Below are 17,175 nucleotides of genomic sequence, written 5' to 3' on the forward strand. Positions count from 1 at the left end.
GAAGACACCTGCTCAGCCTGACCTTAGTTTTAGTTGTTTGTTGTGTTTGTGATTTGTTTTATTTAAAACTTTTATTGTGCTCTGTGAGCAGTGTATTTGTTAAAATCTTTTATTTTTGTATTCAAATAAACAGCACACCACACATCTTTTTGCACTGCAGTACCTGTCAGTGTTTTTTTCTTCCTGCATTTGGCCTGACATCACCACACACTCCGTCCTGTCACACCATGTATAAACACTGGTGGTGAACATGATCTTTTGCAACACTGTGATGTCTTGACCGTCACCATTGCCAGAAACAAGTCTTAGTAGAAGTCTTGTCAAATGTTAATTATTCAAATGTTTTGCATCTCTTTAGAGGACAGACAATTATCTAATCTGGAATACCAATGAGAGAGTGTGTGTTTGTTTTTTGAAGAAACATTCACATGCAGTGCGCCACAGGGTATTTTTTGTTTTTGTTCATAAATACAATAATAGCTACTAGGGGAGATTCCTTATTTGCTAATGTAGCTTGACACATAAATCAGTGGGTCAAAGTCAATGCAAATGTATAGTAGATTTGTCTGTGGCTTCAGGGAGTGGAATAAAATATGAATGACTATTTATTTGGCAGTACTGACATGCCTGGGATGCACATTGTCAGTCAGTGTCTTGTTGCTGCACTTATTAGCTGGGAAGATCAGCTTTGAGAGTGTATTGACCACAATAACAACTGATTTATATAGAATTTCCAGCTCTGAAGTGGAACTTCAGTTATATAAACCTTGATTAAATGATTCAGTTATCAGAGCCTAGCACTTCAAGTGTGAGATTTTACTGGCCTAAAAAGTAATTGTGTACAGTAGAGGAGTCTAAATTGTTCAGTGTAGTACACTAGTGCTAATGTGTAGTATCTAGTGTACAACACCATGTTTTCTGACACTGAAAGTAATAAGCTGCTGACATAATGACCGAGAAGAAATATGAATTTTTACTATCTACTGTAAAAAAACAAAATAAGCAAAAAAAAAGATACAGTAGGAGCTGTCATTATGGGTTATTGAAACACACCCTGGAGTGCGATGACAAAATGCACAATTTTAAACAAAGTTTACAAATTATACACAAAATGGATATTTTTTGATTTCATTTCCATTTGGCTGCTGCTCGCGGTGAGAGAGATGTCTCCTTGTACGCTAGCAGTTTCCATAACAGAGAATTATGCTTCCATTCATTTGTCTTGATCAAGTTAACATGCATTTTGATTAACGAGTTCCACTTATTTATTTGTTGGACAACAATATAACCTTCTTAATATGTTTAAACTATTTTAATACCCATATGTGAGCCTAGATCTGTTTTTACATGTTACTTTCTTTGGCAGTTAAATTTTCTGTATTGTAAAATGTTGTATATTTAGGCACCTGTACATCCATATGTACATTTCTCTATCTATCTTTCATGATGGAGGTTGGGATGATATACTTTGTTTCACTATATGGATAGCTCTATTTGTATTTATTTATTTTGTGCAGCTGTGGAGGGGGATATGCATGTCATTTACCTCGTACCTGATCTGCTAACAACAATTCCCTCAATACAGAAGGTCTTTCCAGTGTATCTGCTAAAAGCTCAGCGCTATCAATCACTTATATTTTTTATTAAGCACACTTAATTCACTCCTGTGGGAGACCAACCCCCACCACATTCACAAAGGAGTCATTCATGAAGCTCCGAGCAGCACGGGATATCGCTGATCTGGACAATTTTCCATAAGAAGTCAATATCTTTGCTTTTATTGGAGTAATTCATTAGAATTGTGTCAACTTCAAACTTCCTTTCACCAAACCCTACTGTAAGCTCTTTCTCTGAGTTGTATAGAGATTGTGAGCATTTTGTTCAACAACAGGACTACTATTTTGTTTGTCCTTATCATTGCCCTGTGCTCTAGAGAGTCTGGTAACAGTGCATTTTTTGTGACAAAATATCACAAAGCCCTTTAGTAAAGGTTGTATTGACTGGAACCAGAAGTCCTGGTCAATTTTTGACCTGCTCTAACCCATTTGAATGGAAGCATATGTGAAGGTATGGCTTTAGGCCAAAAGAGGTGTTAGATACTTTTATTACCCATTGTTTTTCTCAGAAACCCTTTGGTAATAACAGTAATCTTCCAAATAAATAATACTAATAAATTAATAATACTAATAAGGAGCTGTAAATTATTGGCAGAAAGGGGACAGATACTGTATGTGTCCCAGGATTCAAACCCATAGCACCTCAATACATACTTCGATTGTATTGGTCAATCCCAGCACCCCAGTTTGTGCAGTGGTTCAGTAGCAGGCACTTGAGAGGTCTACAGACACTGCAACTAAACAACAACATTATAACATGCAAGTCTGTTCCCCCTGAACAGGCAGCCCTAAATCTAACAGCCTGCAGCTCAGGTCCTTTTTACTTAAAGCAGAAAATCTGAATTAAATTGGTTCTCACGTTTGAGAGTTACACACTGGTGTGAGAGGAGTGCAGAAACTGCTTTGACATCTGAAGCCTAGAGATTGCATGGATTAGGCCTCTACCCAACAGAGATTAGCAGCAGGCGGCCCCAAGCCCTTATCTCTTTTTTTTGTTTGTTTGTTTTTTCTCCAAGCAGCCTTCTTAAGGAACCTGTGAAAATAGATTGGATTTTAATAATTTCAAAATGTCTCATTCCCAACACCTCTTTGTGGCATTGGGGAGGGTAGAGCAGCTGTGATTTGACTGATTGAACAACAGAATTTGTGAAAATCGTTATATATTATAAAATAATGTTATCTTGAACACTGTACTTTCTGGCAGACCCGATAAACGATACAAACGGTACATAAAGGTTTGAAAGAAAAACCAAAAGGGAATGAGGTGCAACGTGGGGGATAAGTTAGTTACAGTAAGTAGGCAATTATAAGGGACCAAATGGAGGAAGAAAATACTGTCCAGAAATAATTATGTTTTTAGTATAGACCTATTAAATATATATTTAAATATTTTAAACATGCAGTATATGTTACAGGATATAGCTTCAATTCAATTTAAAATATTGACATTGTTAATTTCTGTACAGTAGTTGTCTCACTGTAAGTGTATGGATGTGATCAATATAGTCAATCACATTCATGTTTATATTTACAGCAGTAGTTCTACTTCAGAACATATTTGCTTGGTCCATTGACGGTCAACACATCTCCTAGTTCTAGTTTAGTTGTTTAGTAACACAACACACAAAGTAGGACAGCTTTGGAGCCTTGTGATGTTCCATATGCAGTTTAGCATACACTAAAATATGGTACCGGTCTCTATTAGCATTACAATCAAGACTCAAGCTCTTGCTAAAAACAGTATGACAGGAGAAGCTGATTGGGTTCATGTGCTGGCAAGGTGAACATCAGGTTGATGGGAGGATCATCTTCCAAGATGGCTTCCTCCTCTTGATGCACAGCCCACACAAGCTCACAAACCCTGTCGTGTTCTCTGCTTAGAGCAATGAATAGGCTACAAGCCTGATTTTATTTTTCCAACCATCAGGTAGCCTATCCTGTTCAGACAATGCAATTGAATATATGTGTTACAAATAACAAAAAACTTAAATTATTGGATAATTATTTTTTTGTCATCATGTTTGGCTTAAATACATCTTCCTAAACACAGAACTGATGCTAGGAAATGAGACCACTAAAACACTGCCTGGTCTGAGGCATGTGGTAATTATGAAGCCATAAGGGTCATTTTAATGACACCATACAGCTTTATGAATCAGACAAATATATATATATATATATATATATATATATATATATATATATATATATATATATATATATAATGAGAACATTGGTTTCCAAGGGCACTTTATATATTTACACATTGTATATATTTATAAGACATTTTTGTTGAACTCGCCTGCTTCTTGCTGTATTATTATGCTATTGGGGATTCCTTAAATAATGCAGTCTTCAAAGCTGCCATTGTTCTTACACTTTCCACTAACAATTGCAGGTATTCACAGAGTTTATATCTGGTGATTCTGAGAGATACTTGTCTATCTGTTGCACTGATTTGTATGGTCAGTTAGGGTTAGGGTTAAGGTTAGGGTTATCACTCCACAAAATAGTAGCTGTTATTATAATCCCTTTGGGCTACAATTCCAACTTCCCCTCAGTGAATAACCTCAATGTCGGTCTGTGACAGGATAGCATCACGGCCCAAGATGTTACTGGCAAGAGGCTCCAAGACAGAAGCTGCAGTTTACAGTACAAAGCACACATTTATTAAACAAAGACACCAAGAAAAAGGCACAAGGTTTACACCAAACAATACAATCTAGGCTGGGCATTCGCCTTCATGATAAAGCAGGAGCAGGAGCAGGCAGCGGTAGCTTAAAGCTCCACTGAGACTGGTATTTGCCTATGAGTTTGCATTTCTTGTCAAGATTTCTTTTTTAAAGTCAAGATTCAGATTTTTTTTATGGATGGGGTTGGCAGAAAAGATCTGTATTAATTTCTCCCTCCTAGCCCCCATCCCACATGGACTGTACATGTAGAGCACAGACCTCCTCCTCCTCAGGAAATTGGAGTCGGATTTCTAATCGCCTCCTGCGTCTCTATTCAGACCCGCCACCCTTAGCATCCTTACACTGTGCTGGGATTCCACCTGCTTTGTGTTGGCACTTGGGTAGAACATTCCCTGTGGTACAAGGGAATTACTGTAAAAAGGTATTTGAATTAATAACATATTGTTGTGTATTATAGAATAGTATACATTATTAAAAGGGAAACACCATGGGCATGTATTAGAAAAATTACTGACTGAAATTGGCAGTGTTTTATATTTTATCCAACAATATATTTTGCTGTCTGTTCCTTATTTTCTCAAGTTCTTTTTATTTGCTGCTAGTAGACAGTAACAGAGGTGGCATTGTACAAACAGCAAGCCCAATTTATATCTTCCCATGTGTGGAGAGAGCAGCAGCATTTTACGAAGCTACAATGTAATATGTGTTACTGTTTGTTCTTCTCTATCCTTCTATATTGGTATACTAATCATATATATACATAATCAACGTCACTGGAATGAGCTTTATAAAGGGACTGACTATAGAAAAAAACAGCACCTCTAAAAAAGGAAATCTGGCAGCAGTCAATTTAGTCTCTGCTTGTTTACAACATTCAGGGCCAGTGTGCAAATTCATGGCAAATTTTATAGGAATTAAACAACTGGAAAAGACAAGCAAGAAACCACTTTGTCACTGGAGTTAAATTATTGAGCAATTTCTTGCTAGTGTGATTTTTATATTGTTTATAATTGTTTTATTTCTTTCTGAAAATATGCCTTTGTTTGAAATAGGGTCCTTGGAGTCTAGGCACTTTATAACCGCAACTTTGATAGACCATTCTACTGAAGGTAAATGCGGTTATGAAGACTATTTGATTATAGCATTTTTAAGCTTGGTGTTAGTTTGGGAATAGTCAGGTCCTGACTGCATTCATGTATTCATTCACACACAGAGCCAATCATCCCTGTAAATAAGTGTTATATGTTGAGTAATTACTTTAGTATTATTTAGATTATCGGAATCTATTATGATTATCAGAAACTGGGATACATGAAGAAACCTGTCACTCTGGCATTTTTACTTGTAGGGCCTGCTCTACATATGTTGTTTTTAACAAAGGAACATATGTTGTTTTAAGGATTGTGTTGTAGTTAGCATTTATGACACAATAAGATTGTACCCATATTTAACTTTTAATTCTCAAGTCAAACACAGAATACTTGCATGCCAAACCAACCATATTTATATAATTTATGGAATATGAACATGTATGTTACCATATGCTCATTGCACAAGCATGCAATGCTAACTGCATATTTAAACATACCAATTCAATAATCTATGTACTCCCTGCACTGACACACTTGTGAAATATTCATGTACAGCCATGGTCTGTGATGATACTCTTGCTCTGCTGTCCAGCACTACAGCAAGGCAGGAACCAATAAGCCCTGCACTGGGGTTAGTTTTTGACTCTCTGTCTCTCAAGCACATTTTCCTCTTGGAGGTAGGTGTCAATAATGCGAGAGACCACCCTGCAGACTGTAAGGGTGTGTCTTGGTGAGCCGAGGGTAGGGAAGTCTGTTTCTTAATGCTGTCTGCAGCTTTTTAAACGCCCAAGTTTTTTCCATGTAAATTATGATTGTTGGAAAGATGTAAACCAATTTAAATATAGAAGTGGTTTCCTGGATAAAACATTCTTGGTAGGGTACGTGCCACATCTCACGTAGGATGTTGTTACAATCAAAGTGTTTTAGTGATACTGGGTCAAAGGTTTACTACACTGCAATTCTGCATAATCATCAGATCTGCAAAACTGTATAAAACCACTTTCTTTGAAGAGTAGCTGCAAATTGGAAATGTCAGCACAACCTGTGGGAGAGAGCGAATGTAACATATCGCATTTTTGATGGTGTGGAATTGAAGTCTGCTTGGGTCGGTTAGGTCACAGATAGCTTTGTATTTAATAAAAAGCCATGCCTTGCCATTAATAATGCAGGTCTTTTGTTAAAGCTAACTTGTAATAGGAAATCACTTATGGTTTGTGTATTGTTTCTTCCAACATGCTAGCTTACTTTTTAGCCTTGTTTTGCATACAAACCATTCATGTGAGTTCCCATATGCTTTGGCCACAGAAAATCGTATACAGAGCCACTCATAAACACCCTGACTAGCCATATGTATGTTATGCATGCAACAACAGACATACACTGATAAGATGTCAAACTGTCTACTGTTTTATTTAAGGTGAATCACGCTTCTTTTTTTTGGAAAACAAATGCATTCAGCTTTAAAACCAATATTTATTTTATTTGAAGGAATAATGTTAAATAAAAGACTGTCTATGAATACCTGAAACACTGCCTGGCCAACCTGAGGGCAGCTGAATTTATTTATCAAAAGCACATGTTTCTCACAAATTACTTGAGCTGATGAAGTTGAGAGGCTTGAGGAGTTGGGCAGTAACATGGTTCCCTACCAAGTACGAACTATAACCATTAACTCATGGGTAGTTATGCTGAGGGCATAAATAGATTGCATGCACAGATCTCAATATCATTTTTCCGTTCATCCGACCCTATGATAAGAGGGACTATAACCAGATAAGTGTTTTAATGTATTTTTATCTGCTTATTAGCTTGTGTAATTACACTATTAATGCAATATATATTTATGTGATTATAGTAATAGCTATTTACACGTATTGTGCACTCAGACAGGGTTTTTGTTAAGTCCCGTAGTGGCCCTGGGATCGAACGCTTCATTGAAGTTGAAAATAAAATTTTTATTTTTAATTACGAAAGTCATTTTAAAGGCACTCAAGCTGAAATTGTAATTTAAAATAGGCTATAAACGTGGCAGTGGACTGGCTCTGTTTAGCTGGCCCTTGTTATTAGCTGCCAGTCTGATTTTCATTCAACAGTTTCCTTCAGTTTTCTTGACAGTTTTTGTAGGTTCGGTATTTGGTTTGGTATTCGGCCAAATCTTTTGAGATGGATTCGGTATTCAGCTGAATCCCAAAAACTTGGATTCGGTGCATCCCTAGTTTTTAGAGTACTTTGCCTGTAACATACTGTACAGCGGCATTGCTGCTTGTGTTGTCTGAGACGGCGGGTTTTTGTTACAAGTACTGTATACTGCACCAGCCCTGTTACACAGTGGCGTTGAGGCTGGAGCAGACATGTCCAGCCTTGGCTGGGGCGTTGGGGGCCGCAGGGGATGTGTAACCCCCATTTGAGCACTAATGTACCTACCTGGTGCTACAGGCACCAAATTGGTACCAAACACAAGCTGAGTCAGCAACTGTTGACTTGCTATTTGCATAATGGGTTTTATCCCTATCCCTGTGACGCATGCAAGGCCTAGTACCAAACAGGCTGGCCTTTAAGGATAAATAGCCATGAGGTAATGGTTACATTTCCATTTCTGGGAACAAGGTTTATAAGAATAACCTAACGTTTGTCAGTGGTTTGAAGCTTAACTTGTATTTTTCACAAAGCTTTAGTAAGTTTGCCTGCTGTTTTTACGCATTATTTAACAACACAAAACATGTACAACGTGCTTTTATAGGGTACCTAGTAGGTGTTTAGCTTGGTGACAAGGATTTGGGTTCAATGCCGTTTCTGTACAAGTTTGGGTTCTTTGTCAGCAGGTAGTTAACACTTTCTCGGGGAAAGAAAGTGTAGATTTAAAAACTAAGGCACAGTACAAAGGTGTCAGCCATGACAGTGCTAAAGAATAACCTCCTGCTCCTGCCTCCAATGTTGTACATGTTTGCAGAGGCTCAACCTCATTGCAGAACTGTCCAGGCAGAAAGCTGGAGATAAACGACTTCCCTGAAATTAATTATAGAACCCACAGATAGCATTTGTCACGGTATAGTGTCGACAGATCATTATCAGTGTTTGACGTTTCAATCAAGGTGACGGCAACAAAGATACAGTGCCAGCGGTTGTCACAAGAAATATAAATAACTTTTTTTATTTAGACAATTTTGTGGATCAAATTGGAGTCCAGTTTACTGCTTGTGCTTTTGTTGGTCATAATATTGGCATAAAAACAACTGTGGATACACAACACAATGACACATTGTTTTTCCATAGTACCTTTTATGGGGACCATGTCAAACCTTCAAGTAAACAGAAACCGAGTATAAGTTGCAAGTTTGGTTGTAGAGGGCCTTCTTGTACTCCTCTTGTTTCTGTGTACACCAGCACCACAGAATGGATTGCTTATATCCCTTGCATCATTTATTTTACTAACTTTAGAAGCTTTGCAAGCGTCGAATGGAACAACTACTACAGTGCTGGTACATCAGAGCTTGAGCTGCTAGAACATGCAAATGATTGCTTTTTAACTCAATTTGTAAATTCACCCTCTTGTGAAAAAGCTTCTTGTCTCAACCTGGTATTCTCAAATAATGAGGACAGGGTACGAAAATGTAAATTATTGGAACCATTGGAAATAAGTCAACCAGTCAAGATTCAATTTGAAATCAAGTGGAATAGTTATCCTATAACAATTAAATATTGATTATAAACAGGTCATATAGTCAAAAGCGTAGAATACAGAATCAAGAGGTGTAATGTTTAGGTTGTTTAATGCACTGGTGAGACCACACATGGAATACTGATGTAAACGTTGGTCCCCGTCCTACAAAAAAGGACGTAGCAGCTTTGTGTCCGGCAAACACTAACTCAACTAATGCCAGGACTACAAGGATTGGGGGGAGACTTGAACTCTTTAAAATCCTAAAATGAGTCAACAAAGTTAATCCTAGTCACTATCACAAGCATAGCACAGAGATTTCGACCAGAGATCAGTGGAAACAGACTCTGCTCAGAGGGTAGGAGACGACAGTTTTTTCACATACCCGTAATGGTGAGTGTACAGAATGAATTACTGAGCCATGTCAGTGGGATCCTTTAGGAATCGACTAGGTGAAGTTCTGTGATCAATTAGCTACTTGGAACTGGACAAACACTGACTGGTTGAATGGTCTCCTTGTTCTTAATCTGACTTTTGAGAAACAAGTACATTTTCTTTCCATTTGAAGTGCTGCATAGACAAATACCACTCCTGACTTTGACATAGCATACTGTCTCCTTTTGATCTTACAAAGGTTTAGTGTTAACAATAAGGATTGCTGCCATAAACTACAAGCATTTCATCAAATATATTTTCCTCCCTCCAGATAAGAAAGCTTTGTTCATATCGCAGTATCAGTAATGTGTAGTACTCTTGTATACCTGTCTTACAAATACAGGGGGACTGAATAATCCCAACATGCCAAAATTAATACAAGCAATGATATTTTTTTGCTTTTTTGTGCTGCTGGTAAACACAATATACTACCCTCCAAACAAGTATTGGGACAAATACAGAGCAATATGTGTCGCCTGTTTTACCTCTCTTTGCCCACTCTTGTGGTGCAGGTTGCGCAAAATTCATTTGTTACCACTGCAGAACAACCCATTTTTGGAATATGTCCGTGCTCAAGTTCTGCATTGGTAGTAAAGGCATAATAGATAAATCTTGTTAAAATCCTTTTCATGCATTGGACATTGATGGGACGATTATTGTGCTTCTGTAGAGTATCAGGATATTAGTGAAAAAGCAACACAAAACAGCAAATGCCCAAATCCATAATTTTAAATTCATCTATATGTGTTGAATGTAATGAAGGTTTACATACTGTATTAATGTATTTTGTAAAACCATTGCAATTACTAACATATACATTTCATACTATTGCCTTTCTATAATCAATGACCCTTTGGATGCAGATTAGCGAGATGAGTTGCAATTTCAGTAACAATGTTCCCTTTTGCCTGCTCTAGTCCCAAGGCACATAGTTGTAAAGCACCAAAACGTTGCTTATACTGAAGACATGAGCTGTAACCATGGCAACCCAGTCCCAGTCAGTTTCATGATAACACATAGGATTGGTATTTTCTTAAGCACAAAACAATATTCTTATTCAAAGTGGTTATAGCAAATAGAATGATTATTTTTTTATTTTTGCACATCCACTATGTAAATCTGAAATAAGCAGTTTGATTAAGAAAACCTATTTTCATTTAAAAACCTGATATCGGGTACTTGATGCTTTGACCCTAATAACAGTGCTAGGGTGAAATGACCCAGAAAGTGAAGCTGTAACAGAACTCCTGGGAGGCAAGTCAAGCAAACTCAGAACTATTTTTAGCATCTGATGTCAAGTTCTAGAATGAAAATTCATGGTTTCTATAAGTGTTTCTTTAAACTGCGCATCTTTTAGTAAAAATGAATGCATGACAGATCTAATTTATTAAATTATTTTTTATTTTAGCTACAAAAGTACTTTTACATGCTCCACTCTCCCTATACATTTGATGTAGTGTACAGGTTATTATACTTGTTTGATTATGAAGTGAAGCTGATTTAAGATCGTAATTAAATGCGTGATTGCTCAGAATTTCAAGCTGTTAATGCTTTTGTTTAACATGATGTTGTTATTTAGTGAATTTGTGGCTGAGCCCCGATTTTAAGATGGCATTACAACTTCTTGAGAGTTTTCTGTAGGTCCCAGGTTGAGGTTATTTTTTTTTAGATGCCAGTACCAGTGCAAACAGTAACTGAGCCCTAGCACTGAATCAGCTTGTCAAGTGCAATGTATGTCACTGCTTGCCAATGTCAAACAAAAGCTGTTACAAAGAGAGACAGCATCTAGTATGATCTGCCAGCCAGAAGGTTGCAGCTATGCCGAAGGTTCTGTCTGCAGTTACAACAGCAGACAAATCATGTGTATATTCAGTAGTTAAAACAAATTCAGAGGTGGCACCCTCCCTGAGTATACACCGGGAGATCCTAGTGTAGCTTTGTTTACAAAACAATGGCATAGGCGTTATATGGTTTGGCCACTAAAAGGTTATTTCAGTCATTTAGAAATACAGGGCTTCCAGGGAGTGTATGAATACAACCCCCTCTTTTCTGAGCAGTGCACTTACCCTGTAACCTCAACGATCAATGGTCATTACCTTCTGGGAATAACACGGAGAAAGTCGGCTTCCAGAATGCTGCACTGGAGAACACTCGCACTACAGCATGTGGTTACAATGTGATAACATGAGATAGACCAGGCTGTTGGGTTATAAAATATGGTATTGTGCAGCTGCATTGAGCAATAATACAAAAAATATATACAAGTCATGTATTGCTCATCTGATGTAAATAAAATAAATAAATTTTAAAAAAAGAAAAACAGGCAATAGTCCTGGTTTTGTTATTTTCAAACCTAGAGCAAATTCCATAATAAATTGGATTACTGTTAAATAACACTATTCCACTAAATTTGGGTTCGATCTCTAAATATGGTATCTTGTAGGTCAGCATTAGTCATGCTTTTTGCAGCGAAGGTACAATACTATTGGAGGTTTTGGAGTGTAGTTGCCAGTAAAGGTCAGAATTCTGAGCATTAAAACCTGCAAATACAGGAAATATTCTTCGTAAACCCATCAGTTCTGTCTGAATTGCAGGTTTTCCTAAAAGACCTTTTGGAGTTCTTAGCAGCAAAGACTTTCTCCTTTCCTGAATCTGCTGACCGAGTATTCTTACTCGCAGTGTTGCGAGAGCCGTACAGACTCCTAAGAACATAAGAAAGTTTACAAACAGTCGGCCCATCTTGCTCGTTTGGTTATTAGTAGATCCCAGAATCTCATCAAGCAGCTTCAGAGTGTCAGCTTCAACAACATTACTGGGGAGTTGGTTCCAGATTCCAATGATTCTCTGTGTAAAAAAAGTGCCTCCTATTTTCTGTTCTGAATGCCCCTTTATATAATCTCCTCTTGTGACCCCTGGTCCTTGTTTCTTTTTTTCAGATTGAAAGAGTCCCTTAGGGTGACATTGTCAATACCTTTTAGAATTTGTAATGCTTGAATAAGATCGCCGCATAGTCTTCTTTGTTCAAGACCGAATAGATGCAATTATTTTAGCCTGTCTGCCTATGACATGCCTTTTAAACCCAGAATACTTCTGGTCACTCTTCTTTGCACTCTTTCTAGAGCAGCAATATCCTTTTTGTAGCGAGGTGACCAAAACTGAACACAGTATTGTAGATGAGTTCTTACTAACGCATTGTAATGTTTTAACATTATTTCCCTTCCCTAACTTACTTCCCTTTAAATTCAATACTTTTCACTATGTATCCGATTATTGTCTAGATGAAGACATTTCTGAGTCAAAAAAAACTCCTAGGTCTTTTTCATAGATTCCTTCTTCAATTTCAGTATCTCCCATGTGGTATTTATAATGGCCATTTGTATTGCCTGCGTGTAGTACCTTTCACTTTTCTCTATTAAATGTCATTTGCCATGCGTCAGCCCAGTTTTGAATGCCATCTAGATAATTTTGAATGACCTTTGCTGCTGCAGTGATGTTTTCCACTCCTCCTATTTTTGTGTCATCTGCAAATTTAACACATTTGCTTACTATACCAGAATCTAAGTCATTAATGTAGATTAGGAATAGGAGATGACCTAATACTGATTCCTCTGGTACTCCACTCAAAGAAATCAAGCAGGATAGTTAGACATGATCTCCCTTTCCTAAAACCATGCTGACTGTCTCCTAGGATACTGTTACTATATAGGTAATTTTCCATTTTGGCTCTTATTATATTATTATAGCGGTTTGTAAGTAACTTCTTTTAATTTCTTTGAGTACTTTTGGGAGGATTTCAACCGGCCCAGGGGATTTGTTTATTTTAAGAGCTTCTAGTCCCTTTAACACTTCTGCCTCTTATGCTAAAGTTATTTAAAACTGGATAGGAACTGGATGACATGTGGGGCATGTTGTCCGAATCCTCCTTTGTACAAACTTGTGAAAAGTAATCATTTAATATATTTATTATTTTGCTCTCTTTGTCTATGATTTTGCCATTTGCATCTCCTAGACATTTTACTTCCTCTTTCTTGCTGTTATAATTTTGGAATTGGTTTTAGCCCCCTTAGCAATGCTCATTTCTATCTCTCTCTTGGCCTTTCTAACTTCCTTTTTGACTTGTGTTTGCAGTTTCAAGTACTCTTTCTGTGTACTTTTGTTTTTGGTCCCTTTTTAAACGCTCTGTAAAGTGCCCTTGTTCACTGAATATTTTTCATTGATTTTTTTTTAATTAAACCATTTTAGCAATTTTTGTTTTAGATTTGGATTTGTCTACTTTTGGGATGTAATTGTTTTGCACCTCTAGTACTAAATTAAAAAAAAAAAAAAACAGCCATCCTTTTTCTGTGGATGTTTTCTCTATTTTACTTCAATTTACTTCTGTTAGTCTCTGTTTCATACCTTCATAGTTTGCCTTTCTAAAATTGTAAACCTTAGCTTTAGTCATTACTTTTTGGGTTTTAATTTATTGATTTTGTTTTTTTTGTTGTTTTCTCCCCCCTTCCTTTCTAGTTTAAATGCTTCTGAACATCCTTGAGGATCCTTTCTCCGAGTAGATCAGTTCCCTTTTTATTTGTGCAGTCCGCCCCTCCTATATAGATAGTTCTCGTTATAGAATATGGTTCAATGTTCAAGGAAGGTGAAGCCTTCCTGTGTGCACCACGATTTCAGTCAGGCATTTTGATTATGTATTTCCAGCTTTCCGTATTGTCCTTTGCAAGGTGCCGGCAGTATCCCAGAAAATACCAGTGTTGGTCTTGTCTTAATTTCCTTCCTAGCTCTCTGAATTAGTTTTGCAGGGATTGTGTCCGGTCTCTTCCAATGTTGTTTGTACCGATGTGGATGACTGCTACTGGGTCATCTCCTGTTTGTTCAGGAGCCTGTCCACGTTCTCAGGGATCTGCTTGATTTTCTTGGATTTCCCACATCATGTAGGTGTCACAGATTGCTGGCTTGAAGACCAATTTCTTTTTTTTTTTTTTTTTTTTTTTGTAAGTTTTTAGTTTAGTTTCTGCAGCTTTCAAACTGCTTCTAACTGCTCTGTACTTTTCCATGACTGTACTTCTCCCACACTGACACTCCTTTTGTTAGAGGCCTAATAGGGATACAACTTAAAGAAGATCAACTGTTCCCATAAGGGACCGTTCTGCAGGGAAAAACCTGAAGAACTTTAATATATGCACACTGAATGTTAACGATTTCCTGGATTTTATTGCACAGTCAGACAACCACAGTCTCACTAATTTAGATGAATTCCCTCTGACTCTCAGCCCATTTCATTAGACATACTGAATTTCAATAACACGCACCGACTCCCTCAATACTCAGATATTGACCTGCACATTATTTCTCTATCTGGCTAGTCTTGCTCTGAGATGTAGCCTAGTGCATTGTGCTGTTCCCTCACCCATCATAGTAAAAACGGTCATTCCTTTCTGTCATTCCTCTTCCCCTCCTATCATTCCCTCATTGTAAAGACACAGGGTTGGCAAACATACATGCAGTTTCTTTGGGAAATCTGCGTTCATTTAATTCTCAGTGTCAATACTGTATGTTTTAGTGAAGGAAGCAAAGATCAAATCATGCCTTAGAGAGATGGTTACTAAATGAAAACCTTGAGTAATGTCTCCTGCTCATTTTATTACTGTATAATAACATGCTGTTTTTCTTTAACATCAACATAAGAAATTAACTGAGTAAGTAAAGCAAAACAGTAGGCAAGTGTGTGTTAATACACTATAATAATAAAGTACCAGCCACACTAACGTTAATAAAACTAACACAAAACAACATGGTCAAAAAGCTTAAATCGCTATGCACTCTGAAATTAGCTGGCGGGTGTGTTTCGGGCTGTCACAGTGGCAGAGGCAAAAACAATGGACATTACTTATAGTTAACTTAACATTAATAAACTAACTGTCAAACTAAATTAACACAGCACCCCTACACACATTATAAAGTGCAGCAGCAATATACAAGACATGCACATTATTTAACAAAATGGTGAAGCAACTCACCAGAATGGTAAACGCCAAATTGTTTGGCAATTTCCAACTTTGTGTAGCAAGAGAAACAGCACCGCATTTTGCCGTTGGTTTACGTGCCATTTTGTAGCGATGAGATGCACTCGTGGAAATCAAACTACAAAACAATTCAATTTTATGACGGTGGTTCTGGAAAGACTTAATAAACCAATCCATGTCCCTCAAGACACTCTTGCGATGACAAATTGCTTTTTTACTAACCAGTTCTGTATCCATTGTGAACGAATCGCTATCGGTGCTAAGAAGGTGTTTTTTTTTAAGCAAAGCTCCTGTTCCTTTAGCCGGAGTCAACAATAGGAACAATCTGTTTCACCACAAGGGTGTTCCCTTAGACAAAGTGTTCTCTTAGGAGGTGTCACTTTAGTGATCACTGCCAAGACTGTTTGACATTCTGCAGAATTGTTCTGGTTTATATTTCCATATTGGTCCGGTGTACTATAATGTTCTTCATGTTGTCTCTTGCAGCTCTGGTATTTGCACGTGCAAAAAGGGAGTTTACGGTTCCAAGTGTGATGAGTGTCAGCCTGGCTATTTCCGATTCAGTGACACTGGATGTCAACCATGTCAATGCAACAATCACTCAGTTTCCTGTCTGCCTCAGTCAGGTAGGTGTTTACAAAGCATGTCAACTTTCCACAACCCAAATAAGTGTATATATGGTTGGTTTCACAGACCCTGATTACAACAAATCTGCCTAGTGTTACAATAGCTTAGGTAAGTTAGTTCAATATTAGTTCTAATCAGGGTCTGGAAACCAGCCATTAAAACACAAAGCAGTCATTATTAAGATATATATTTTTCACAGTATTCTTAGCTAATAAAGTACTGTATTACAGTGTGTAACTCATGTATCTTATTGTTCATATAAAAAAGACCCTCCACCAGGATGGGACAAATCACTTTGTATGCTGGTGGCCATTTGGTCACTAGCTTTTAAAACCTGGTGGCCAAGTTAAGTTTTATGTTAACCGTCATTTTCATATAAGGAGACATGTATTTCGCTCTTTAAATTGTGGGAGAGGAACTATAAACAATCAATGTTTATAGGGAACTAACTACATAAAATTCCAGAGAACTAACTACATAAAATTCCAGGGAACTAACTACATAAAATTCCAGGGAACTGTATTCTGTGCATAGAATGCCAGAGAACTGTATACATACGTCAGGGAACTATACTGTACATAAAATGCCACAAAATAGAGCTATATTAATCAAATGCCAGGGAAGATAATTTTATAGCAATTCAGGGAAGTGAACAGTGACTGTCATATTTGCTTTTGTTTTAACTCCTAAAATTATTTTACTTATCCATGGCGACTTACAGTTGTATACAAAAAATACATATCAAGAATTATAGTACAATTAAGAGCAAGATACAAAATACAGTGACTTCAGTCCTAATAAGAGCAAATACAAAACACAGTAAGATTTGATATTGGGGCAGTTCAAGAGCAGATAACAGTGTTGATAGTTACATCAGGGTTAGATACAAGTGCAAGTGAAATAAAAATTCCTGAAAAACAAAACCAATGCAATTTTATAGCAGATTTCACTTCCGCTCAATTCGCTTAAAATTTAAATGGACCTTATTATTTTTAATTGGTATTGGTATATTTAGTTGTCCCCTCAGACAGGGGA

At 37.2% G+C, this 17,175-nt stretch overlaps 1 protein-coding gene across 3 annotated transcripts in view; it reads left to right on the plus strand.

Moving 5' to 3' along the window:
* Positions 1–17,175, plus strand: part of LOC121303552 (multiple epidermal growth factor-like domains protein 9) — a 108,726-nt gene that overhangs the window by 48,699 nt on the left and 42,852 nt on the right. For all 3 annotated transcript variants that reach the window (XR_005947814.1, XM_041234318.1, XM_041234317.1), the window contains exon 3: positions 16,000–16,139. Coding sequence is in view for 2 of the 3 variants with exons in the window: in XM_041234318.1 (XP_041090252.1) it covers positions 16,000–16,139 (140 nt within the window). In the remaining variant the exon portion in view is untranslated. The remainder of the gene's footprint in view (positions 1–15,999; positions 16,140–17,175) is intronic.

The sequence above is a fragment of the Polyodon spathula genome, chromosome 33 (genome assembly GCF_017654505.1).
Source record: "Polyodon spathula isolate WHYD16114869_AA chromosome 33, ASM1765450v1, whole genome shotgun sequence".
In the NCBI taxonomy this organism is placed as follows: Eukaryota; Metazoa; Chordata; class Actinopteri; order Acipenseriformes; family Polyodontidae; genus Polyodon; species Polyodon spathula.